The sequence below is a fragment of the Phoca vitulina genome, unplaced genomic scaffold, assembly GCF_004348235.1.
Source record: "Phoca vitulina isolate PV1807 unplaced genomic scaffold, GSC_HSeal_1.0 scaffold17, whole genome shotgun sequence".
In the NCBI taxonomy this organism is placed as follows: Eukaryota; Metazoa; Chordata; class Mammalia; order Carnivora; family Phocidae; genus Phoca; species Phoca vitulina.
This window is the reverse complement of record NW_022589720.1, coordinates 25,202,202-25,226,817: the sequence shown is the minus strand read 5'-3', so window position 1 is coordinate 25,226,817 and position 24,616 is coordinate 25,202,202. Positions and strand designations below refer to the sequence as shown.

Sequence of the window (24,616 nt, the reverse complement as noted above, 5' to 3'; positions counted from 1 at the left end):
GTGTGTGCGTGTGTGTATGTGTGCAGCCTATACACATGGGCATCACAGAAAAAATGGGAAAATACATGAGTAGAAACCAAGGAGGGATTTACTCAATGAGATTTACATTCCTTTTGTTACGTATTGTTTCAATTTCAAGATTTTTTTTTAAATGAACATGATACTGAATTTTTTTTAAAGGTCTATTTCTTAACTTCTTTTTTGAGAGAGAGAGAATGCAAGTGCGTATGAGCTGGGCGGGGAGGGGTAGAGGGAAAAGGGGAGAGAGAATCTTAAGCAGGCTCCATGCGCAGCACGGAGCCTGACTTGGGACTTGATGTCATGACCCTGAGATCATGACCTGAGCCGAAACCAAGAGTCAGACCCATAACTGACTGAGCCACCCAGGTGCCTCTTAATTTATGTTTTAAAAAGCAAAACAGCATGCGTACAGAAAAGCCTGAAAATATAAACACTAGAACATATGGAGTATTTTGGTTGTGAAACTTAATATTATTCAAGCTGTTTATTTAATTAAATATGCTTTTTTATATTGATATATGGAGATATAAGCCTAGTTAATAATTAATATTTTGGTTCTTAAAATTAACTTTGAATTCCGGCTCTTTTTGTTGCAGTTTGCATTGAGACTCCTTGCATTCCGCCAGATACACAAAGTTCTAGGCATGGATCCATTACCCCAAATGAGCCAACGTTTTAACATCCACAACAACAGGAAACGAAGAAGGGATAGCGATGGAGTTGATGGATTTGAAGCTGAGGGGAAAAAAGACAAAAAAGATTATGATAACTTTTAAAAAGTTCCTGTAAATCTGCAGTGTTAAAAACAACAGGTGCCCATTTGTTGGTTGTTTTTCATTCATAATAATGTCTACTTTGAAAAATTTATCAAGAATTTAAAGAATTTCATGGAAGAACCAAGTTTTTCTGTGACATTAATATCTTAATGTACAGTGTTAGGTATTATATGAATGGAAAGACACCCAAAAAAAAAAAAAATTGTGCTCCAACTAGGGGAAAAACAATGCTTCAGATGTTTTCCCCATTATTTTGGTTTTATTAACTGGTTGCCCTAGCTCCCCCTATTTTTGTGTCTTTTATTAACTAGTCTTATTAAATCTTTACTGTATTTAATGCAGTATTTGTGCTTCAGTTGCTATGTGTATTTTGATATTTTTATTTAGGAGTTTTGTTTGCTCTTTGACACTAGTCGTTACTTTGTGTTAATAGATGATATCCTTTACCCCTTCTTAATATTTTACAGCAGTACGTTTTTTTGTAACGTGAAACTGCAGAATTTTTTCCTTTTGTTTTGTTATTCTGTATGTGATGGATTACAACACAAAAAGTTATCCTGCCATTTAAGTGCTCAGAACTGAATGTTTCTGCAGATCTTGTGGCATTTGTCTCTAGTGTGATATATAAAGGTGTAATTAAGACAGATTTCTGTTAATCTAATCAAGTTTGCTGTTAGTTGTGCATTAGCAGTATAAAAGCTAATATATACTATATGGTCTTGCAACAGTTTTAAAGCCTCTGCATAATTGATAATAAAAATGCATGACATTTTTGTTTTTAATAGACTTTTAAAATTATAATTTTAGGTTTGACACGTAGACCTTTGTACAGTTGACTTTTTGACATAGCAAGGCCAAAAAATAACTTTCTGAATATTTTTTTCTTCTGCATAAGTGGAAAGGGCATTTTTCATATATAAGTGGGCTAACCAATATTTTCAAAAGAACTTTATCATTGTGCAACTAACAACAGTAACTAGCCCTTAATTATGATGACAGTTCCTTATTGGTGTGTGTGAGATTATTCTAGCAAACTGTTACAGTATAACACAGTTGAATGATTCCTCCCCCTGCCCTCATACCCCATCACCCAGATAATTTACAGTTCTCTTAACAGTGAGGTTGATAAAGTATTACTGATAAAAAATTAAGGTTATCTAAGGAAAAAAAACCAGAAAATTATTTGGTGTGGCCATCTTACATGCTTATGTGTCCTACAAAAAGCTAAATATTCTAGCAGTGGTGTAATGAGAAGTTACATCTTACTGTTGATGTATGTATGCTCTGGTACACAGATGTCATTTTGTTGTCACAGCACTACAGTGAAATACACAAATAAAAACTTAAATTCACATAATGACTTAAATGTATTATATGTTAGAGATGACTCATAAACTACTTTTGCTTTGAAATGACTTATGCTTCAGTAAAACCACATTCAAGTTTTATTGGGTACATATATCTTGTTATTCCTGACAAGTACTTGTTGCCTGAGCACATAATTTCCAGAAAAATTTATAATTCAATAGTATATTGGCTCAGTGTCTTTCTGGAATTTGAATCTTTCCCTGGACCTCCACTTAGAAGACCAGGAAACTGTAGGAGACAACCACTGGAGAACTAGAAAAGGAGACTTGGGCTTTTCTCCAAAGGTTGTCACATACTATCTATGTAACACGGACAAGCCTTTTTCACCCCTACCCCCCGTTGTTTGTTTTTTAAATGTTTCTGGGTCTCATTTTACTCTTTTGAATAGTGAGTTTTACCCAGTAAAATTTTTGAATTTTGTTCCTCACTGTTCTCTTAGAGAAGGCAAGAACTTAACATCACACACCAATGACATGCTAGGTCATTTCATGTTCTCCCATCTTAAACAATAAGTGACACTGCTATATTTCTTATTTTTCAGATGAGAAAATTGAAGCCCAGAGTGGCTAACTAACAAGATCACAAATCAACTTATATGACAGGATTGAAATTGAGTCAGGTTTCAAAATTCATGCTCAGCACTTTTCCAGGCTGCTCCCTTCATCTTATAATTATGTTCTAAACATGTTTTCAGTCTGTTTCAAAATTTTGCATTTGTTTTGGGTGTCTTCATCCAGATAAACAGTTGGTGCCATTTAAATTTTTTATGAAAATAATTGTTTCAGTACTAATTTTTTGCATGACTTAATTATTTTCATTGTTGTGGATAGACCCACGTTAACCATCTTGAATGAAATAACTTGGGGTGCCTGGGTGGCTCAGTCAGTTAAGCGTCTGCCTTTGGCTCAGGTCATGATCCCGGGGTCCTGGGATCGAGTCCCGCATCAGGCTCCCTGCTCCGAGGGGAGCCTGCCTCTCTCTCTCTCTCTCTTTCTGTCTCTCTGTGTCTCATGAATAAAATCTTAAAAAAAAAAAAAAAGAACTTGGATTCATTAGTATCTTCTGCTTTGACATCTTTTTAAAAGATTATTTGAGAGAGAGAGCAAGCAGGGGGAAGGGGCTGAGGGAGAGGGAGAGAGAATCTCCAGCAGACGGCACTCAGTGTGGAGCCTGACTTAGGGCTCCATCCCACGATCCTGAGATCACAGCCTGAGCCAAACCAAAAGTCAGACGCTTAACCGACTGCGCCACCAAGGAGCCCCTGCTTTGACAATTTTTAAAGAAAACTATAAACTCTAGTTAAAAGAAGTATTGGGGAGAGGGTGCCTGGGTGGCTCAGTTAAGCCTCTGCCTTTGGCTCAGGTCTTGATCCCAGGGTCCTGGGATTGAGCCCTGGGTCGGGCTCCCTGCTCAGCGGAGAGTCTGCTTCTCCCTCTGCCCTTCTCGCTGCTTGTGTGCTCGCATGCTCGTGAGCTCTCCCTCCCTCTCTCAAAAATAAAACCTTTTTATTTTTTATTTTTTTTAAAGATTTTATTTATTTGACAGAGAGAGACACAGCGACAGAGGGAACACAAGCAGGGGGAGTGGGGGAGGGAGAAGCAGGCTTCCCGCGGAGCAGGGAGCCCGATGCGGGGCCCAATCCCAGGACCCCGGGATCATGACCCGAGCCGAAGGCAGACACTTAACGACCAAGCCACCCAGGTGCCCCAAAAATAAAACCTCTAAAAAAAAAAAGTACTGGGCATCGTCCTGCTAATACATTCTTGAACCAGTTGTTTTGGCAACTAATTATCAGTTATTCTCTGCATCTCAGGCTGACTTTTCCTGTTCTTATGTTAGAATAATTTAATGATAACCCCCAAATAAATTGATTCCTCTTACCCACCTCCAATTACACAGTGCTCTCCAAATTGGAATTTTCTTTTTCTTCACCACTATTTTTTCTTCTGTTTCTTCGGACAAGTTAGAATTAAAAATGCAGAATTGCATGAACAGCACAGCAAAAGATCCCTGGTTTTTTAAAGTCAGGAGTATTTTAAATAATTTTTCCCTTAAAAAATTTTTTTGTCTTGCATGGTCATGCTATTATGTTGTCAATGTATGAATTGAATTGAAGTTATAAATAGTTGCTTTAATGGATCCACTACTTTTTATACTGAATTTGACAGTGCTATCTCATTTTTGAAGATTTTCTCCATAAAGGGCAAGTTTTACAGTATCCTAGAAAGATAATGTTCATATAATTGGTCTCAAATTTGTTCCTTGAGAGTTGTCTGGGGAACATTATAAAAATTAAGAGTTTTAAGCCCTAATTCCAAAACTTGAGGAGGGCCAGAATAAGCCTAAGAATGTTGTTTGAATGGATGGTTCATACACGTTTAAATTTAAAAGGTTTAAGTACATGGCATAAAATGTCTTCTGCCTCTTACGTTGCCCCTTCCCAGAGAGAGTCAGTATTAATCCATTGTATACCCTTCCACACATGGCCTGTGCACAGGGCGTGAATATGTGCACCCTTGCTGTTTTACAAATGGCTGCATACGGTGTATATTCTGTACCTGCCTTTCTTTCATTTAGTATCTTGGAATCCTGGAGATTGTTCCATATCAGTACACATAGGGAAGTTGTATTTTTTTTTTTTTTTTAGATTTTATTATGTGAGCGGGGGAGGGGGACAGGGAGAGAGAATCTCTAGCAGACTCTGCTGAGCACGGAGCTCGACTCGGGGCTCGAAACCACGACCCTGAGATTTTGCCGGAGCCAAGACCAAGAGTCGGACACTTAACTGAGCCAGCCAGGTGCCTCGGAAAATTGCAGTTTTAACCAGCACTATAGAATCATTCCAAATTAGATTTCTTTTAAGTATAGGTGGTTGTGTTGCAAGTGGTACATTGATCATGTTTGAATAAACATGCTTTATAGCAGTGACCATCATGTACTCTAAAGTCCAAAAACGATTGTTTTTACATATATTTCTTAAGTAAGCTCTACGCGCAGCGTGGGGCTTGAACTCATGACCCTGAGATCAAAAGTCTCGTTCTCTACTGGCTTAGCCAGCCAGGCACCCTGCAAAACTATATTTTAAATTTAGTATTGAAGGTATTTTATTATCAGCCACACAATATGTATAGCATAAGTTAATTGGGATATTTAGCAAATCATAATATCCCCATTCCCTAAGCAATTTTACTGATTAACTGTAGTCTAGGTCATTTTAGTCTTTATCTTGTTTAGTGTGATAATATTAGCTGTAAAATAAAATGTGAAAGTAGAAATCAGTAACCAACTTAAAGCTTGAATAATATTTTTGAGAAATCTCTAAACTGGTACATTAAATACAAAGCTACTATATTCACCTTCTCTTAATATAGTTCCAATACCTGGTATTAGAAAAATAGGGTCTTCAGCTTGGAAAGGACTATGTAATCAGTTAAGTAACAATGTGAATGCTTCTTTATAATCTGTTGAATCAAAGTATGAAAAGTTGATCTCCGTTAGCTTAATCACTCTTAAAATGAGTTCAGAAATAGGGAAAACAGCACATACCTAGGGCTTGGATCAGTGGAGCTCTATGTTAAAGAAATACAGGATAATGAAGTATGACAGGTTCCTGATGAGAAGAATTCCAGGGTGTTGTAATTTACCTTGAGCTTTGCTATGAGCTGTTTAAAATGAGTATGCTGCATTTCAGTGCAATTTAGTGTGCTTTATAATGTAGATAAAAACAAGACCTGGGGCACCTGGCCTGTGACTCTTGATCTCAGGGTTTTGAGTTTGAGTCCCACGTTGGGTATTCAGATAACTTAGAAATAAAAAATGTTTAAAAATGTTAGTGCATAGGGTAGGGGTTTGGAGGGAAGTTCAAACCTACATTACCAATCACAACTAATTTTAGTGAGCTAGCATTGAAACTTAACCCAGAGGGAGCTACCTCTGTCCTTTATCTGATATCTAAAATGAGAGATACATATCCTTGGCATTGGTCCATATCTAGAGCCATAGTGTTCAGTTCTGGCCTTTTTTTTTTTTTTTTTAATAAGGTTTACTCCCATTGTGGGGCTTGAACTCAACCCTGAGATCAAGAGTCATGCTCTACTGACTGAGCCAGCCAGGTTCCCACCTGGGCATTCTTTTTTTAAGTGATACTTTGAGGTAGTGAATTTGAAACTAAGCTGTGTAATTGGAACCACAGAGCAGGAGAGACTATAGAAAAAAAATCAATTGAAGAAATAGCTTTTTGAAAATGTTAACTGCAACAGTAAAATAGAGGTCATTTGTAAAGTTGTTGCTCATGTTCAAAATTATAACCACCTGTTTAAGATTTTGGTTAAAAGTCCTGGCATTAGGTATGGAAGTATGTAAGATAATCAGATCTTTTCCAAGTTGAAGGTGTGATTACCAGGCATACCTCGGCGGTACTTGGAGTTTCAGTTCCAGACCACCATAATACAGCAAATGTCACAATAAAGTGGTTTCCCCATATATATAAAAGTTACGTTCATCTATTAAGTGTGCAATACCGTTAGGTTTTTTATTTTTTTTTAAGATATTTATTTATTTGAGAGAGCACAAACGGGGTGCGGGGCAAGGGGAGAAGCAGGCTCTCCACTGAGCAGGGGGCCCGATGCAGGGCTTGATCCTGGGGCTCGATCCCAGGACCCCGGGATCATGACCTGAGCCGAAGGCAGACACCCAACCGACTTAGCTACCTAGGCGCCCCTACCACTATGTCTTTTTTAAAAACAATGTACATACCTTTAAAGAATAAAAAGTCTTTAAAGATAAATTTTAAAACTTAAAAATTTTTTTAAAGCTAAAAAATGCTAACCATTATCTGAGCTTTCAGAGTCATAATCACTGATGACAGATTGCCATAATAATTACAATAATGAGCTGGTGTGAAATATTTTGCAAATTACCAAAGTGTGATTTAGAGATACTGAGTGAACAAGTGCTGTCAGGAAAGCGATACTGACAGAGCTGCTTGATGTGGAGTTGCCACAAACCATCAATTTCCAAAAAAATGCAGCATCTGTGAAGGGCAATAAAGCAAAGCACAATAAAAAGAGTTATGCCTTTACATTGTTAGTCCATGTACCTGGTAAAAGTCATTGGAATAGAAGTCACATAGCCAGTTGCCTCAAAGTTAATCATTATTTCATGGCAGCCAAAATGCAGGCATAAAGAAGATTGTGACAAAATGGATGCTGGTTTTGCTATATATTGTGTTAACGTTTCCCTTGTTTTCCGTGGTTGTTGTGTTTTTGATTATTTTGTTTCTTCCTACCTCCCCGAACATTCCTTCTGTGCTGCCGCCTCTAGGTAGCACCCACAGTTCTGTCATCAGCATTTTAATGCTTTTGATGATCTCATCCATCTTCCAAGTTCTAGATATTCCCTTTGTTAAAATTACCTCCAAATCCTGCCTTTATCTAAACTCCAATCTTGCTTTTTTTTCTTTCTGCCTCCAGTCTCTCACCCAACAACCCCCAGCTTATTCCTCCTAACACATCTGTTTATGTCACTGCTACTCAAAATACCTTCAAGCAACTCCACATCACTGTGCTGAACAGTATATATTGTTTCATCCTCACAACATTGCTAGGTGTTCAGTATTACACATGAGCAAACTAGGGTTTGAGCTTAAGTAACTTGTCCTTTCTGTAATAAAAGATCATTTGAATGATATAATCTCTTGAATTGGGTCAGATCATCAGAAAGCTACATACTTGGAGAGTTCTGTTAACTTCAAAGCCGAGCAATTAACCCTAACCCTAACCTCCCATTGATGTGTCCTGCAGCCAAGCCTCTTTTTGTAGAATTTTTTTTTTTTTTTTAAAGATTTTATTGATTTATTTGACAGAGAGATACACAGCAAGAGAGGGAACACAAGCAGGGGGAGCGGGAGAGGGAGAAGCAGGCTTCCCGCTGAGCAGGGAGCCCGATGCGGGGCTCGATCCCAGGACCCTGGGATCATGACCTGAGCCGAAGGCAGATGCTTAACAACTGAGCCACCCAGGCGCCCCTGTAGAATTTTAATCCTTAAGACATGGTGTACAAATAATTTTTAAGTAACCCAATTTTGGTCTACTCCAAAGGCCCACTTTTACCTCTTCATTCTAAGGAACTTACAAAGCTACATCTTTTTCAAAGGTCAATGGTTAAATAATTCTAGAAAAAGAGGGAATTCCATCTTCTTTGCTCTGCATTTCAACCTTTACCTGAGCCAGAAGTCATATCTTAGGTACCAGATCCAGGATATAGCTGTGTCTTATTTGGCCCAAACAGTGTTAAAAACAACCAGTATTAAAGATTTCACAGAAAATCCCAGCTTATCTATTTTTTTTTTTTTTTTTTTTAGGATTTTATTTATTTATTTGACAGAGAAACACAGCCAGAGGGGGAACACAAGCAGGGGGAGCGGGAGAGGGAGAAGCAGGCTTCCCGCGGAGCAGGGAGCCCGATGCAGGGCTCGATCCCAGGACTCTGGGATCATGACCTGAGCCGAAGGCAGATGCTTAACGACTGAGCCACCCAGGCGTCCCTCAACTTGACTTCTCTTGAAAAATTGGAAGATCTGATGACAGGGGGCATGTATTCTTGTGCGCTGAGAATTAGCTAAAGCTGGAAAAAAAAAAAAAAACAATTAGCTAAAGGTGAGATTAATGGCCATTCCTTCCAGAGGATAAATTTAAGACAAAATCTTTTCTGGAAAGTTTATCACAGCCTCTACCATTCCCTGTTTTGCCTACCAGGATGGCCAGTGTGCATTTGATTTTATGACATCAGAGACCCCAGCCATTTTACCTATGGACTCTCCAAAATTCTTCAATTCCGTGATCATATGTTTCTCTCATACACTAAGATACTTGATGTCCCCCACACTTAATATAAAGGACAGTCATAGGGACGTCTGGCTGACTCAGTGGAGCATGCGACTCTTGATCTCAGGGTTGTGAGTTTGAGCCCCATGCTGGGTATAGAGATTACTTTAAAAAATAAAATCTAAAGGACAGTCATAAACACTCAACGCACTTCCTTCATTGATTGTTTCAAGAGAAATGTCAGGAAGGAGGCCTGAAATTTAAGCAAACTACAGCCTTAAAGGAACCCTTTATTTTAAAGCAGAGACCGAAAATCTCAGTAACACTGGAGCAGCCTGTCTTCCTGTCTGTTCTTTGGTTGGACTTAATGAAAGAGATAGAAGGCTGTGGGAATTGAAGAGAAACAAAGATGGGCTCAAAGGGAAAAAAGATTTGGTAGATGGTAAAATTCTTAATTGTATGAGTTCTTAATTTTTTTTGTCCTGAAATTTAGTGTACAACAAAAAAGACGAAAAGGAGAGGGCTTAGTATATGGTAAAGTGGGAAGGCAGCTATGACTAACTTATTAATTGAAACCAAATTTATGAGTCCAAGTTCCCAGTAAGATGAAGTAAGCACCCTCTGCCCTGTCTCTCCCTCTGAATATAAAATCTGGATAAAATACAAAGAACAGCAGTTTGAGGACTCTAAAACATAATTAGTGACAGGAAGACTGGAGAAGACAAGAACTGAAGTATCATCAAAGTCAACAATTCACCGTATTTCCACCTTCCAGAGGTAAACTCACTGCTTAGCCATAGACATGAGTACAACCATAGATGTGTGAGTAGTAACTACAGCCCCAGATTTCTGGCCAGAGGATTGAAAAGGGGAGTCCTGAGTAACTGGAACACACTGGCCAGATTGGGGAGTTGGAGGAGTTAGGGTAAGTGGCTCCATAAAGTTATTTATGAATAACTTTATAATTTTTTTCTGGGGCTCAACCTCAACTTATTTTATGAGGCCAACATTACCATGATATCAAAACCAAATAAAAACTGTTCAAAGAAAACTCAGGCTGTCTGGCTCAGTTGGTAGAGTGTGCGACTCTTGATCTCAGGGTCATGAGTTCAAGCCCCACATTGGGTATAGACTTATTTTTTTAAAAAAGAAAGAAAAACAAAGCTCAGACCAATGTACCTGATGAAGTTAAAGTGAAGTACCCTTGAGAGATTTATCAAATCATATCCAGCAATATATATAAAGAATAATGTAGGGACTCCTGGGTGGCTCAGTCGGTTAAGCACCTTGCTCTTGATCTCAGCTCAGGTCTTGATCTCAGGGTCGTGAGTTCAAGCCCCATGCTGGGCTCCATGCTGGGTGTGGAGCCTACTTAAAAAAAAAAAAAAGTAAGAATGATATACCACAGGGCACCTGGTTGGCTCAGTGGGTTTAGCATGTCTGTCTTCAGCTCAGGTCATGACCCCAGGGTCCTTGGATCCAGCCCCACATGGGGGTCCTTGCTCAGCAGGGAGCCTGCTTCTCCCTCTCTCTCTGCCCCTCCCCCTGCTCATGTGTGCACGGGCGCACACTCTCTCTCTCTCTCTCTCTCATCTCTCAAAAAAAAAAAAAATCTTAAAAAAAAAAAGGCATCTGGGTGGCTCAGTGGGTTAAGCATCTGCCTTCCACTCGGGTCATGATCCCAGGGTCCTGGGATGGAGCCCCGCATCCGGCTCCCTGCTTAGTGGGAAGTCAGCTTCTCCCTCTGCCCCTCTCCCCCACTTGTGCTCTCTCTCTCTCTCAAATAAATAAATATTTTTTAAAAAAGAATAATATACCACAACCAAGGGGAGTTTATCTTGGGAATATCTGGTTCAATATATGAAAATCAATCAACATGAATTTTACTACAAAAATATAAAATTCCTGTATCCCGGAATAAAATTTAGAGACAAATAACTGGGCTGATTCCACTAAGAAAAGAATTGGATACAGGCATAAAGATTTTTATTATGTTACCTAAATGGTCAGGAACTGAACAAATGGAACATCCACGTAGTGGATCATTACATAGAATGCTATAGCTAGGTATTTACTGGTATGCTGGGATGTTCACAAATCATCTATGTAAAACCAGTATCTGTGTAAGAGTCCACTTTTGCAGTACATACATCTACATATGTACACACACATACAGAAGTTCTAACTCCAAACTATTAGCATTGCTTATCTCCATGTTATGAGATCCTTAATGACTTTTCCAACAGATGCAGAAGACTTGACAATGAACATGGAAAACTTTGGTAATAAATTATAAATTTCTTTGTTTGAAAGTATAAATGAGCAATGTATGTGAGTGGACAATTCTCTCTTTTTTTTTAAGATTCTATTTACTGGTCACAGAGAGAGAGAGTGTGCACAAGCAGGGGGAGCAGTGGGCAGAGCAGGCAGAGGGAGAAGCAGGCTCCCCGCTGAGCAGGGAGCCTGATGGATGCGAGGCTCATCCCCAGACCCTGGGATCATGACCCGAGCCGGAGGCAGATGAGACGCTTAACCGAATGGGCCACCCAGGGGCCCCCATAATAATTCCTTAAAAAGAAAAAAATGGTGTAAAAAGTCTTCCATAGCTCCACATACCTAAGGATAAATTGCAAAATCCTTAGCGTGGCATTCAGGGTCCCCTAAACTGTAGCTCCAGCCTGTCCTTCCAGTCTCATCTCTCGCCACTGCCTGTGCTGGAACCAGCAGTGTGACCACAGGGCAAAGCCCTGGCTCTGGCTTCTCCCCATGGTGCCCGTCCTGCTCCCTCTGAGGTCATCCTCACAGGCCGGTGTGGGAGGCTCCTTTTCCGACCACGATGGACAGAGCCTTTCCTTCGGGGATGCGGACGGTGTTGCCCTGGCACACGAGGAGACCAGGAGAAAAGTAGAGCAGAGAAACTTCTTTCTAAAAACGAATCCAGGGCCGCCTGGCTGGCTCAGGCGGTGGCGCCCACGACTCTTGATCTCAGGGTTGTGAGCTCAAGCCCCATGTTGGGTGTAGAGATTACTTAAAAAAGAAAAAAAGGAAAACGAAAAGGGGAAAGAATGAATCAGTTGCTTCTCTAACGTTGCGTGGTTTCAGGTTAAGTTCCTCTTAGTATTTTCTCTTCAGTTGATGTTGTCTCACCTGAAGGGGGAGAATGAACTGACTCCCCTCCCTCCTTCTGGGCCCACCCCCGTTTCAGCGGAGTGACAAAACTTCTTTTCAGATTTCTTAAACCTGCGTAAGATGTTTGCAAAGTCTGAGATTGCCTTGCTTGGTGCTTTACTTGGCTGCCCTCAGAATCCATTCCAGAGACCAGGTGAATGAATGGTGAATAGACTCCAGTGTTCTGGGTGGGGCGGGGCGGGGGGGGGGGGGGGGGGGGGCTAACCATTAACAGAGCTCAAGCCGAAAAGTGACTCTGTAAAAATACTGAGATGTTTCTTGGCAGCTCAGCCATTTCTATTCCTTGCCTTTGGACAAAAGGGATTTTTAAGAAACAATTTTGATTACATTTTCACCTTGGGACAGATAACTTCTTCAGACATAAAAGAGCGGGCCTTTCGCGACCTCTGTGTTCTTTTACAACTACCTGAACAATAAGCCTTTCAGGTTTCCAGGGAGCGGGAAGGGGTCAGCCAAGCTCAAAACAGGCTTGACTGCACTTTCAACAAAGATCAAATATCCCAGCAGGGAGGCATGCGCAGCCTGTTTTTATTTGAGAAGGTTCTCCTGGCCCCTATGACAGCAACAACTTTCTTCTTCCCTCTAAGATGATTCGGCTCCAAACACCAGTGGCCCTCCTCTGTGGAGAAGAGGTGCCCTCCCACCCTTCTTCCAGATTTTCAAACCAGATGCAGCCCTGAACAAAACCGGGAAGGAAGAGAAGATTCTCTCAGTGTCATCTTCCTTCGAATCAGAGCATAAACAGCCTGGATGTCATGTCCCTCGATTTTTCCCAACCAGCTCTGGAGTACCAGAAATTCTAAGATCTAAACGTAAGGCTCTGATCTCAGTTAAAATTCCAGGAGGAATAATACCTTATTTCCATCTTGTGATACACAGCCTCCACAGAGTTGGACAACAAGTAAAGCAAGAAGTCGTGTCACTCTTAATAATCTGAGATATCAACGAGCTTCTCTCATTCCCCTTTCCTGAAGATCATCCCTGAATCAGATGCCAGATCTGGACTTCTATCATCCTGGAATGAGTCAAGAGAAATTTGAAATGGAGAGCCAAACAAAATAACAGGTTTTTCTGGCTACTCCAGACACACACACACACATACACACACACACACACACACACACACACACACACACACCCCACACACACCCCACACCACACACACTCACACACACACACACACACACCTGCCCTGGGCGCTGAGCTGGGGACAGAAAGAGCAGAGTGAGAAGCAGGAAGTGTCCCTGCACTTCCCCTGCCCCACAGTTACCCCCTCACTCAGGGAAACCGAGAGAAGGGAAGGGCTGGCCTGAGTCTGGTACCCCCGTAGGGGACTTTCGGGGTGGCCCTGCCCACAATCCCTCCTCCACTGCCTCCAGGCACACAGGAGTTGAAACTGTGGTGTGGACTTTCCAGGCGCTAGACCCCTTGCAGAAGCCCCTTGACTCTTCTGTGTCTCCCAAGGCGTTTGCAAATGATCCAGAGTATTCGGTGGCCCCCAAGTGAGACCCAGAACGTAATGAGGAAAGACAGCCAAGGTGCTGCGGGGAGGCTGCCTCACAGAGGAAAGGGGCACACCCGTTCACGGGTAGGGCACAAACCACCCCAGGGCAGAGGACTGAGCTGCCTCTCTAAGGAATCGCCACACCAGCCGGCGGCAACGGGGGGCAGGGCCGAGTGACTGCAGGCCCAAGTCTGCACCCTCGGAAGCGGGCACCTTCCCTGCCGGGGAGCACACAGGACGCGCAATGCGCCTGAGTCAGGGAGATGGGCAACCCACCCTGTCCCGTGCCAGGCCCCGCTGGGGCTCTGTGCGTCCTTTAACGCAGCCCAGAGAGCGGGGGAAGACACACAGAAGGGAGCTCTGAAATGGACTGTGACTGACTTAGAAGACTTGAAGTGACAGAGAGAAAGCTTAGAAATAACCAGATTAAGTTGCCCGTGTTAGACCCCTCTGGCTTGGAATTCACGTTCAGGAAGAAGGCTGTGTTCCAGAAGTCCAGTCGCAGGGTGGCACGGCTCAGTGCGATCTCAGGCAAGGCGTTTTACCTCTCTGGGCCTGGGGACGCCCCACCCCCACTCCTCAAACCGATTTCTCTCCGCGGGTGGCGGTAGCGCTACGGCCTCCGGGGGTGGCCCAGCCCCCGACGCAAGCACGGTTTCCACCGCGTGCCGTCTGCTTGTGCACCCGGTGAGCCCACGGGAGGCCTGGTGAAGGAGGACGGAGAGGGAATGGGCCCAGCCGCCTCCTCCTCCTTCATTTTCCTTGATCCCATGCCGGAGCTGAGGGACCACCCCCGCCTGCGCTGTGAATACAGGTTTCCCCAGCTGTCGGAAAGTAAAGCGTTCCTATGAAGCCTATTCTAAGCCGAAATGGCGTAAGCAAAGAAGCAATTACCATTTTGTTAAAAGCAAAAATTGTCTTCAGATTTCTTTTTTTTTTTTTCATTAGCAAAAACAGGTACTAATGGGGGTCCTTCTTAAAGCGGAGTGGTGTAACAGGAACTTTTGGAGAGTGGGGGAGACCGATGCCTTCCTTGCTCAGCACTTCCTAGATAGTCCCGTAGAGGGCACAGTTTCCTTGTCCCAGAGGCCTCCAGGGCTCAGGCAGGTTCTGAAGGCTTTCCATCAATCTGATACTCTCTTCAAAGCACCAAGGATAGCACTGTAGGAAATGCCAAGATGCGCAGGAGGGCCTCCTCTGACTGCGAGAAGCTCGCAGGATAGCTCTAGGAGAGAAGACAAAGGTGAGGAGGCCCTTTTGCAGTGATTCCAAGACATATTCCAGTTCATGGGCCAATGCAGCATACAGATACTGGATGCTTAGGGATTCAGAAGAGCTCTAGACTGGTTCCAACAGTCTCCAAGGAAGATGTCAAAGAGGTGGTGACATTGGGGTTAGACCTTGATGGGTGGATTTGGGAACTAATGCCAAGACAAGCAGAGACAGAAAACAATGTCTTGTAAAAGGCTCTTGCTTTTAAATTAAATGTATTTTAATTGTTCACTTTAAAATGGCAAATTTTATGTCATGGGACTTTCACCCCAATTAAAAAAAACTATAGGAGATAATTCTGTATGTGAGTTTGTGTGTAATTTTAAATTAATTTGTTGTTGAGCTAGGTAATAATTCTGATGGTTTAAAATCCAGAGGTATAAAAGAGAATACAGTGAGGGGCGACCGGGTGGCTCAGCTGGTTAAGGGCCATCTCTTGATTTCGGCTCAGGTCATGATCTCAGGGTCTTGGGATTGAGCCCCACGTCGGGCTCCACGCTTACGTGGAGTATGCTTGAGGATTCTCACTCTCCCTCTCCCTATGCTCCTCCCCCTGCTCATGCTTTCTCTCTAAAATAAATAAATCTTTTTAAAAAAAGAGTATGCAGTGAAAACTCTTCTTTCAATCTTTCTTCCAAACACCAAGTTCCCCCTCTGAAAGCAATTAATGTCATAGTTCCCTTTATATCTATCCAAAGGTGTTCTATGCAAATATAAGGACCTAGGTATATGCAGTCTTTTTTTTTTTTTTTAGTTTTCTTCGTTTTTTTCAGATTTTTATTTATTTGACACAGAGAGAGAGAGCATGCGCACAAGCAGGGGGAGCAGCAGGCAGAGGGAGAAGCAGGCTCCCCGCTGAGCAGGGAGCCTGATGCGGAGCTCGATCCCAGGACCCTGGGATCATGACCTGAGCCGAAGGCAGCCGCTTAACGACTGAGCCACCCAGGCGCCCTGGTATATGCAGTCTTTATTTCTACTTTTTTATACTAGTGGTAGCCTACTCTGCCTACTGTTCTGCCCCTTGCTTTGATCACTGAATATCCTATGGTTCTCACACCTTATGTAACAACACTCTAAACACTGTATATTCATTAACTTATTTAATCCTCACAGCAATCCTATGAGGTAGATGCCTTTATAATCCTCATAACCCTCAGTTTAAATATTGTTTAAGTTTATTTAGTAATCTCTGCACCCAGTGTGGGGCTCAATTCATGGCCCCGAGATCAAGAGTCAGGCTCCTCCATGACCCTCATTATATCGGTGAAAAAATTGAGACCTAAGAATATAAATGCTTAATTAAAAGTCACACACCTATTAATTGTTGGAGCCAGGTGCTTGGAGCCCAATGCTGGGAGTGGGATCCCATGACTTTGAGATCAAGACTGAGTCTTATTGGGAGAGGCTGGGAGACAGATCAAAGTGAGCCATGAGTAAATCTTTATTTAATGAAAAAACCAATCAGGCCATTAACTTGCGTTTTGATGAGAATACAGATCATAGAGTAGGCTCATCAAGCCCCCCTACCACGTGATCATCTTAAGTTGCATGTTTTGTGGGGGGGAAAAAATTACCAGAACATCTTTGTTTACAATTTCTGAGTCTCCCCAGCAGGCCCTCATATTGTAGCGCCACAAGATTGAGAACGATCCAAATGCCTCTTAATCCAGATCTATTACTCACCATCCTCAGAGGAAGGTTGAAAGGGCCCTGGCTGCAGCAAGAGGCTCAGGAATTTTCTATTTTCAGTGAAAGAAGAGGGTAAATCTTTGGATCCAGACCATTTGCTAAAATTGAAGTGGGCAAGTGGCCATTAAATAACATGTGCATCTTAATCCTTGAAAATTATATATATGTAATACAACAGAATACATAAGATATATATTTGAACTCTTGTTTCCCCCACCTAATAATCAATTGCTGCCTAGGCTGCTTTTCATCTGATTACATTTCACTCACTTAGGTGCAAATATTGATTGAATTCCTACTATGCGCCCACACCAGATAAAGATGAATAACACCCACAGATAGGCTGCTTCAAGTGACTCCAAAGAGGAGAAATGCGAATGCGGCTAGGCTTAACTCTCCACCAGAGGAAAACATTTTCCCCTATTTTGGAGTATCCTGTAGGTTTCACTTGTCTGGGGGAAGCTCTGCCTTTGGTCTGGCCCTTGATTCTATGTGAGCTAAGATTTGTTCCTATTTATAATTCTCCAAGAAAGCTTAGGGCAGCATTAGGAGAAAAGAGTGACTTTAAACTACTGTGTGTGAATTAAAATATTTCAAGGTCTAAGGACTTCCATCTGTGTTTATTAATAGATGGAGAATTATTTGACCTCAGCATGACAGGAATTTTTCAATCAGTTGGGAGAGGCTCTCCCAAGGAGATCTGACCCACACCCTAAAGATTAAGTAAAAATATGCTGATAGCTGGAAAACCTTAAGAGCAAGATGGAAACAGATGTTAGTTTATTCTCTGTCCTCATTCCCTTACTGCTTCTTAAAGTATTATTATTTTTTTTTATGAGGCACCTGGCTGGCTCAGTCAGTGGAGGACGTGACTCTTGATTTCAGGGTTGTGAGTTCGAACCCCACACTGGGCATAGATCCTACTTAAAAAAAAAAAAAAAAAAGTGTGGGTTTTCATCATTGAGTCTAAACTGCTCCTGGAAGCAGCCAGCCTTTCACTCTCTCAAATCTTTCCTTGCTTGCTGGCTATAGTTTCCTGAGGGTGTATGAATGCAGTGGTTGTGTCAAGTGTCCAGAATTATCACACTGCAAACCAATTTGACCATAAATGGATGTTGAAGAGTAGGATAAAGTAATTATCATAATGCAGGATGGCTTGAAGACAGGGAAATTTGGTGCAGTCGATTAAAAATAAAAGCTGTTATTTCTAGTCCCAGGATTGGACTAGAAATTAAAAACAAAAACAAACAAGCAAAAAACAAAAATTCTTTGTTAAACAAAGTCCCACAGCTGGTTATTGGGAGAAGTCTCTTTGCTTCTCTTTCTATGGTGCAGGGTAGGGGGGGAGGGCTAAAGTATGTCCTGCTTGGTAGGATTGTACCAAGACAGCTGTTACCTATTTAGTTCTTGTTGCTTACTGGGCATCACCTGGATCATCTTTAGGCTTCAGAATAATCCCCAACCACCGGGAGATAATTATCACTGCCGTTGCCATCATCCTACATAGAAACAGAGGCACTGAGAGACGAAGTACCTTGCTCAAAGACACAGATGATAAAGGGCATAGGCAGGGCCAGCTACATAATTTGCAGAGATCAGTGCAAAATGGAAATGTGGGGTCCTGGCCAGGGGCAGGGAAGTCAACTACCATTCCCACAGTGTCTGTGCGATCCCCAAGGGGTTAGAACTGCTCTGCCTGGCCACATTTGGTATCTGCATGGGGATGGGCAAGAGGTTCCCACCAGTAGCCATGGTCCTTCCAGTCTCGAGCAAGGATGGTTGTTTACCTCACCCAGAGACACAGGAAGGGGTGGGGTGGGGGCTGTGTCTGACCCCAATCATCTCCCAGTCAGTGTCCAGGCACCCATGGGGGTGAGAGGTGGATGGCGATGGTGGAATGCGGGATTCCCTTCTCACTCCCTCCTAGCAATGAGCTTGCTGCCCCAGCAGCAGTCATGGTATTGGCTGGGGGGGGGGGGGGGGGCAAGGTGCTAGGGGAGTGAGCACCAGGGAAGAAGTGGGGAGAGGATGCGAGGCGGACTGTGTAGGAAATAAGGCTCCAAGACCCCTGGGCTTGTCCATCGGCCCATCAAACTTCACTTAAAAAACATAAATTCAAGATAAAATGATTAAGAATTTCAAGGTTGCAACTGCTGAGCATTAAACCCCAAACACTTCTAAGTGCCAGCCCTGCATGACTGCACTAGTTGCATGTCCAAGAAGCCAACCCTGGCCATAAGTACCCAAGCTAACATACCTTGGTGGAAGACCATGGAAATTCCAAAGTCCTTTGAAAAGTAAGAAAGTAAAAATTTGCCCTGTCACTTCACTTTGAAAGTAAAAACTGCTGTAAAAGAAACTGATATTTTAGTCTGAACAAATAACTTCATTCCTCAACACCTCCCTGAAGAGTGTCTTTCTTTATGAAGCCTGACTTGGCCTTCTCAAACAGAATTGATAGCTTTCAATTATGCTCTCTCCTAATTTGCATAATCACAATGTTAAGAATTGGGGCTTTGGAATCAGACAAACCTGGCTTGGAATCCTAGCTCTGTCAGTGAGTACTTGTGAGACCTGGGCAAATTACTTGCATCTATTGTCTCACCTGAAAACCAGGATAATGCTACTTAGCTGTGCCTCCAGGGCCGCCATTCCTGATAGGCTTCCATCTAACTGGAAATGCGGCTACAGGACTTGTCCTGAAACTAAGTTTGCAAAAGTAAGCACATTGGTTTCCACTTAGATTTTATGTTTATTTGGCTTTGGGGAGGGATGCTCATGGAGATGAAGAGGGTAAAGAGCATTAGTCACAGTGCCTGACACCAAAAAAATCAACTGCAAATATTTATTCGTTTTTTTACACTAGACTCACTTTCTCGAGAGCGGGGTCCTGTCTTATTCACTTGTGTCTAACACAATGCCTGGCACCAAATGTGACATTAAAATGAATTTCCTTTGCAATTTTCACTAAAAATGAGGATTTTATCGGTAACTTAGGAAAGTGGATAAGTCTCTTAAGGGCTTTTACTATTCTGATATAACACAAAGAAACAAAAAAACAGCGGAAAAATGAGGTCGACAGGCCTTTTATGATCAAACATTCAAACCTATTCCTAAGTGCCTGTTAACAATGATTTGTCTCATCTTTGCCTACATTTAAAAGTAATAAACCTGGACGTCAATCTGGAACTCATACGGAGGATTTCGATACAACCACACTTTTGAAAGTTTTAAACCAAAACAGCAAGGGGAAGAGATCGACCGCAATGAACCACTGCTCACAACTTAGGGACCGTAGGATCGTTGGACGACAGCGACATTCTTGCTATCCAATCGCCGGGGAGTCCGGAAAGAACGCTCTTTGGATTGGTCAGAGGAAACATCTCTCCAGGTTCATTCAAGAAGTAGCTTGGCGTGGGGCTAGGCCGGCAGCGCCATCTGCCCAATCAGAGGAAGGATGAGGCGGGCTTTGCCGGAGTGGAGCCTATCTCCGGAGGCGAATCTCGCCCGTCGGACCCGCCTGCCGCGAGCGGAGGAGGCGTGGTCTCGGCCGCGGGCTCCCGACTCCCAGGGCCCGCGCGCGGAGTGGGCGGGGCGAGCGGTGTCAGCGGCGGAGCCGGATGCGGGCGTCGCCGCGGCCGCAGCGGCCCGGGGGATGGGCGGAGCCCCAGCCGCCAGTGCTGGTGGCCGCCGCCGCTGCCGATCCCGAGCGGACGCCTCTGCTCCCGCGCGTCGCTGCTTCCTAGGGCGGCGGTATGCTGGGGAAAGGGGTAGTCGGCGGTGGCGGCGGCACCAAGGCGCCCAAGCCCTCCTTCGTGTCGTACGTGCGCCCTGAGGTGAGGGGGCGCCGTGCGGGCGGGGCGTCGGGCTGGAGCTGCCGGGGCGAGGGGCGCCGGGAGCCCCCTCCCCGCTGCTGGGAGGGCCGCGGGCGCTTCCTGTGCGTGTGCGGGAGGGGAGCCGGGCGGGGTGAGGCCCTCGGGGGCGCGCTGGGATCTCGCGCGGGCTGAGGTGGGGACCTCCGGCGCGGCAGGCAGGTGCCGGAGCGCCGGGCCCGGTCGCCGGCGACTAGGTGAAGGGGCCCGGGCCGGGAAGGTGCTGGGGCCCGGGCCGCCCCTGCCTACCTTGGCGTGGAGCTGGGGTCCTGGGCACCGCGGGAGGGGAAGGGCTGCGCGCTCCGGACCCCCGTGGGGACCTGCCCAGAGCCCGCCGCCTGGGTGGGTCTGCCCTGCCCCTGGAATTTCTCAGTGGAGTCTTCTGAGCTCGCCTGCTGTTTGATGCCGGGGGCGGGATACCGTGCACCGCCTCCCGCCTCCCATCAGCAAGCAGTGCAGCTCTCTCCCTTGAGAGTTCTCCTGTCATTTCTTCCCCTTTTCATTTCACCCCCTCTTGCCTTCCCCCTGGAGTTTTACTGTCAAGTTCATTCATTCATAAAATATTTTTTTGAGCTCCTACACTGTTCTGAACTCTTGGGATATATACATCGTGAACAAAACAAAGATCCCTGCTCTCCTGGCGCGTATTTGAGGGAGAATGGAGTGAACAATAAGTAAAATAAATATAAGTAAATTACATGGTTATATTAGAAGGTGGTAAGTATCAGGGGAAAAGGAAAGGCACCATTTTCCTCTTTGCCACAGTGGCATTTGAGCAGATTTGAAGGGTGTTTGGGGTCTAAGGGAAGAGTAGTGCTGGTAGAGGGAAGTCTGGAGTGTTGGAGGCGCATCAAGAAAGTCAGCCCTGAAGAAGCCTAGTAGGTGAGGGGGAGAGTCCTAGGAAACCAGGTTAGAGAGGTCATAGCTTGTAGGCCATCCTGAGGACTTCTTGAGCAATAATTCCCAACCCAGATACCTAATGAAATGCATTCTTATTTTGGATTCCTGAAGGTTTTTCCTGCTCCTCTTCCCAGTACTTTAAGCAGCAATGTGCAGGAGCACTAACTATCAAACTCACTGTCTTCAGCTGTCTTCCCACCCCTGCAAAGCAAAGGCAGGTGGGCTGTGGATGAGCGGTCTTGATCAGGGACTGCTTCTGTAACACCACCTGAGGCCAGAAGCCTTTATACACGCATCTTCAAATTTGTGTTTTCTCTAGTTGAGAATACTTTTGAAATAGGTTTTATTTTTAGTCCTAATTTGAAAATAAAAACCACTTCCTCCTTAGATCCTCGATAAGGAGTCAGGGTCATCTTGAATTTTCAGCAGGCTTCCCTTGTATGGTGGGTAAGTAATGTCGGTTTCTCTTTGTGTCTTTTTGATTGAGCCCTTGCTGAAACACAACTGATCTTTAACCTTTCCTCTTCAGTGAGATTAAACTACAAATGGAAAGTCTTCTGAAATGTGGCCACAGTTCAAGAATGTTCAAATTTTTCATCCACCAAGTGCACATGTTGTAATTAGACATGTTTTCCCTCTTTGCCCACAGTGCCTGATATATTTCCTTTGAGGGATAATTAGGGAAGGGGAGTGGTTCAGTCCCAAAATGGTCACATTTTTCGGATCCTTATAGTTGGCAGTTTTGTTTTCTTGCAGTGAAATAGTGCTGTGTAGACACTATGTTTCTTTGTTGTAATCTGTCTCTAAAAATATTTTGAACGGAGGGAAGGGCTCTGACCTAAATTGCTTACAGTTTTTAAAAGATAAAGTTATGAGCGGGTGAGAAAGCAATTTGTTTTTAAATGTATAGCTTTTGCTAGATATCATATTATTGGAAATTGACGTGAGCAGCTTTGCGGCGTAGCTTATATACCTCTGAGAATACTGTGTCTGGTAACCTCTTGGCTCACTCAGTAGGAGGAGTCCCTCAGAACACTTTTCTGGGCTGCCATTCAGTTTCTACTCCTTTCCTTCATATTGCTTTCATCTTTACTGCATTTGGTGTATGTCTTCCTCTCATTTCTCTTTATGCGCTTTGCTTTTGTTAGCTGGGAAATCGCAGGTTTCTCAGGCACCTTTCTGCTGGTAGGTCACTGAGCTGCCAGAACAATCCTCACGCCTTACGATGTGGTGATACCGTGCCTGGTGATAACTTGTTGGCTGATCCGATCTTGGAAGGCTCAACAGTGGCTTTCTTCAGTATGTCAGAGTCTGTCAAGAGTCAGCACTTTGTGTTGAAAACAGTAGCGCTTTACTGGATAAAGTAGTGGAAGATGATGCTTTTAAATATGATGGCTTATTTTTTTCTTGAGATTAGAGAGGATTGACATCTGTCATTGATTCTAAGTCAGTGAATGTGAACCTTAAAATCCTGAACTGTAGTTTAGGACCTTTGGTCATGTTTTGTGAACTCTGCCCAGAGGGTTACAGATCAGTAGAGCTTGTAAGGGGGAAGCCAGTGGCTCTGGAAATTGAGGTGAATGGGAGGGAGAGAGCTGGGTCATTCTTGGTGGTACCAGATGGCTGGTACCTAGAAACATCTCAGCATCACCACCCCAGGTTAGTCCCAGACAAACAATGCAAAGGACCTTGTGCCTCTGTGCAAGGGAACCGCTGGGTGCCTACCTCCCCTTCAAGGAGGCATTTGGTTATAGTTTGGAAGCCAGATCCATTTTTCTTGCTAAATAAAACACCTGATTATTATTTCAGAAGCTCTAAGTGTTCATTATAGAAAAATGAGAAAATATAGATTTGCAAAGAATTTTTTATTTTATTTTTTAAAAGATTTTATATTTATTTGATAGATAAAGAGCACAAGTAGGCAGAGAGGCAGGCAGAGGGAGAGGGAGAAGCAGGCTCCCCGCCGAGCAGGGAGCCCGACACTGGGCTTGATCCCAGAACCTTGGGATCGTGACCTGAGCCTAAGGCAACCACTTAACCGATTGAGCCACCTAGGCGCCCCGCAAAGAATTTTTTAAAGAAAAATTATAAGCAACTCAGAGTGTACCCTGTCAGATATGTGTGTAGGTGTATGCATATGTTTTTTCTAAAATGGGTTTAATATTGCTGATCATATTATTTGTAATCTACCTTTTCACCAGAAATCTATATTGTAAATGTCTTTCCATGTCTGTTGTTAACCTATAATGTCATTTTAAATTAGACCCATTTTCCACAACAGAAACACTGTGATGGGGAGATGTTAGGTAGCATAAAAAACCAAAGAAAGTGTGATTTTTTTTTTTTTAAGGATTTTATTTATTTTGAGAGAGCACGCACGCGCGAGAGAGGGTGGAGGGATGGGCAGAGGGAGAGAGAATCTCAAGCGGACTGCACACCCCAGTGTGGAGCCCGACCCAGGGCTTGATCTCATGACCCTGAGGTCATGACCTGACCTGAAATCAAGAGTCAGGCGCTTAACCGGCTGAGCCACCCAGGTGCTCCGTGATTTTTTTTTTTTTAAGTTTATTTATAATCTCTACACCCAACATGGGGCTTGAGCTCGAGATCAAGAGTCGCATGCTCTACCAACTGAGCCAGCCAGGCACCCTTATTTGTAGATTTTTAGATTTGGGAGAGAATTTAAAGATAATCTGCTCCACCACTGTACTCTTCCTCTGTAATACAGATATGGAAACGAGGCCCTGCAAGGTTAAATGTCCTGCCCAGCGCCACAGAAGTTTTGCAGTCCAGAGATAAGAACTGTCTCCTGGAGATAGCAGTGCCTGTGGCTAAGCTAGGCCCACAGGAGCTTAGGAAAGGTTTTTATGTAGATGTGGGAAGAAAAAGCAAGAAAAGAAACGAAGATTGAGGAAGGATCAAAAAAAATCCAGATTTAAAGAGCCAATTTTTTCTTTTCATTTATCCCTCAGGGAAAAGAATGCATTTGATTGCCTAATCTTGATTTAAGGCCGTATCTTTTCATGGAGAGAAGTGAACTGATCTATGATCTGGTTTTTCCAAGAGAGAAAAGCTGGGGTATATATCAAAATAATACAGTGAATAATTACTAATATTTATTAGGCACTTCTGTGTCCCAGGAACTGTACTTATTTCATCCTTTCAACTATCGTATGCAGTGGATAGTATTACTTCCTTTTG

At 43.5% G+C, this 24,616-nt stretch overlaps 2 protein-coding genes and 1 long non-coding RNA gene across 5 annotated transcripts in view; 2 read left to right on the top strand and 1 right to left on the bottom strand.

The window, feature by feature from the left end:
• Positions 1-2,154, top strand: part of ZFR (zinc finger RNA binding protein) — an 82,269-nt gene extending 80,115 nt beyond the window's left edge. For all 3 annotated transcript variants that reach the window (XM_032415131.1, XM_032415130.1, XM_032415129.1), the window contains one exon: positions 618-2,154. In XM_032415131.1, coding sequence (XP_032271022.1) covers positions 618-797 — 180 coding nt within the window. In that variant the 3' untranslated portion in view covers positions 798-2,154. The remainder of the gene's footprint in view (positions 1-617) is intronic.
• Positions 2,155-11,976: 9,822 nt separating this feature from the next.
• Positions 11,977-23,245, bottom strand: LOC116639022. Its single transcript, XR_004300763.1, has 3 exons — positions 20,765-23,245; positions 13,033-13,193; positions 11,977-12,016 (listed from the first exon to the last, which is right to left on the bottom strand). It is a non-coding gene; the product is annotated as an uncharacterized LOC116639022 (long non-coding RNA).
• MTMR12 (myotubularin related protein 12) overlaps positions 20,227-24,616 on the top strand; it is a 67,570-nt gene continuing 63,180 nt past the window's right edge. Inside the window, exon 1 of the mRNA XM_032415147.1 lies at positions 20,227-20,479. Within this exon, the coding sequence (XP_032271038.1) occupies positions 20,399-20,479 (81 nt within the window). The 5' untranslated portion in view covers positions 20,227-20,398. The remainder of the gene's footprint in view (positions 20,480-24,616) is intronic.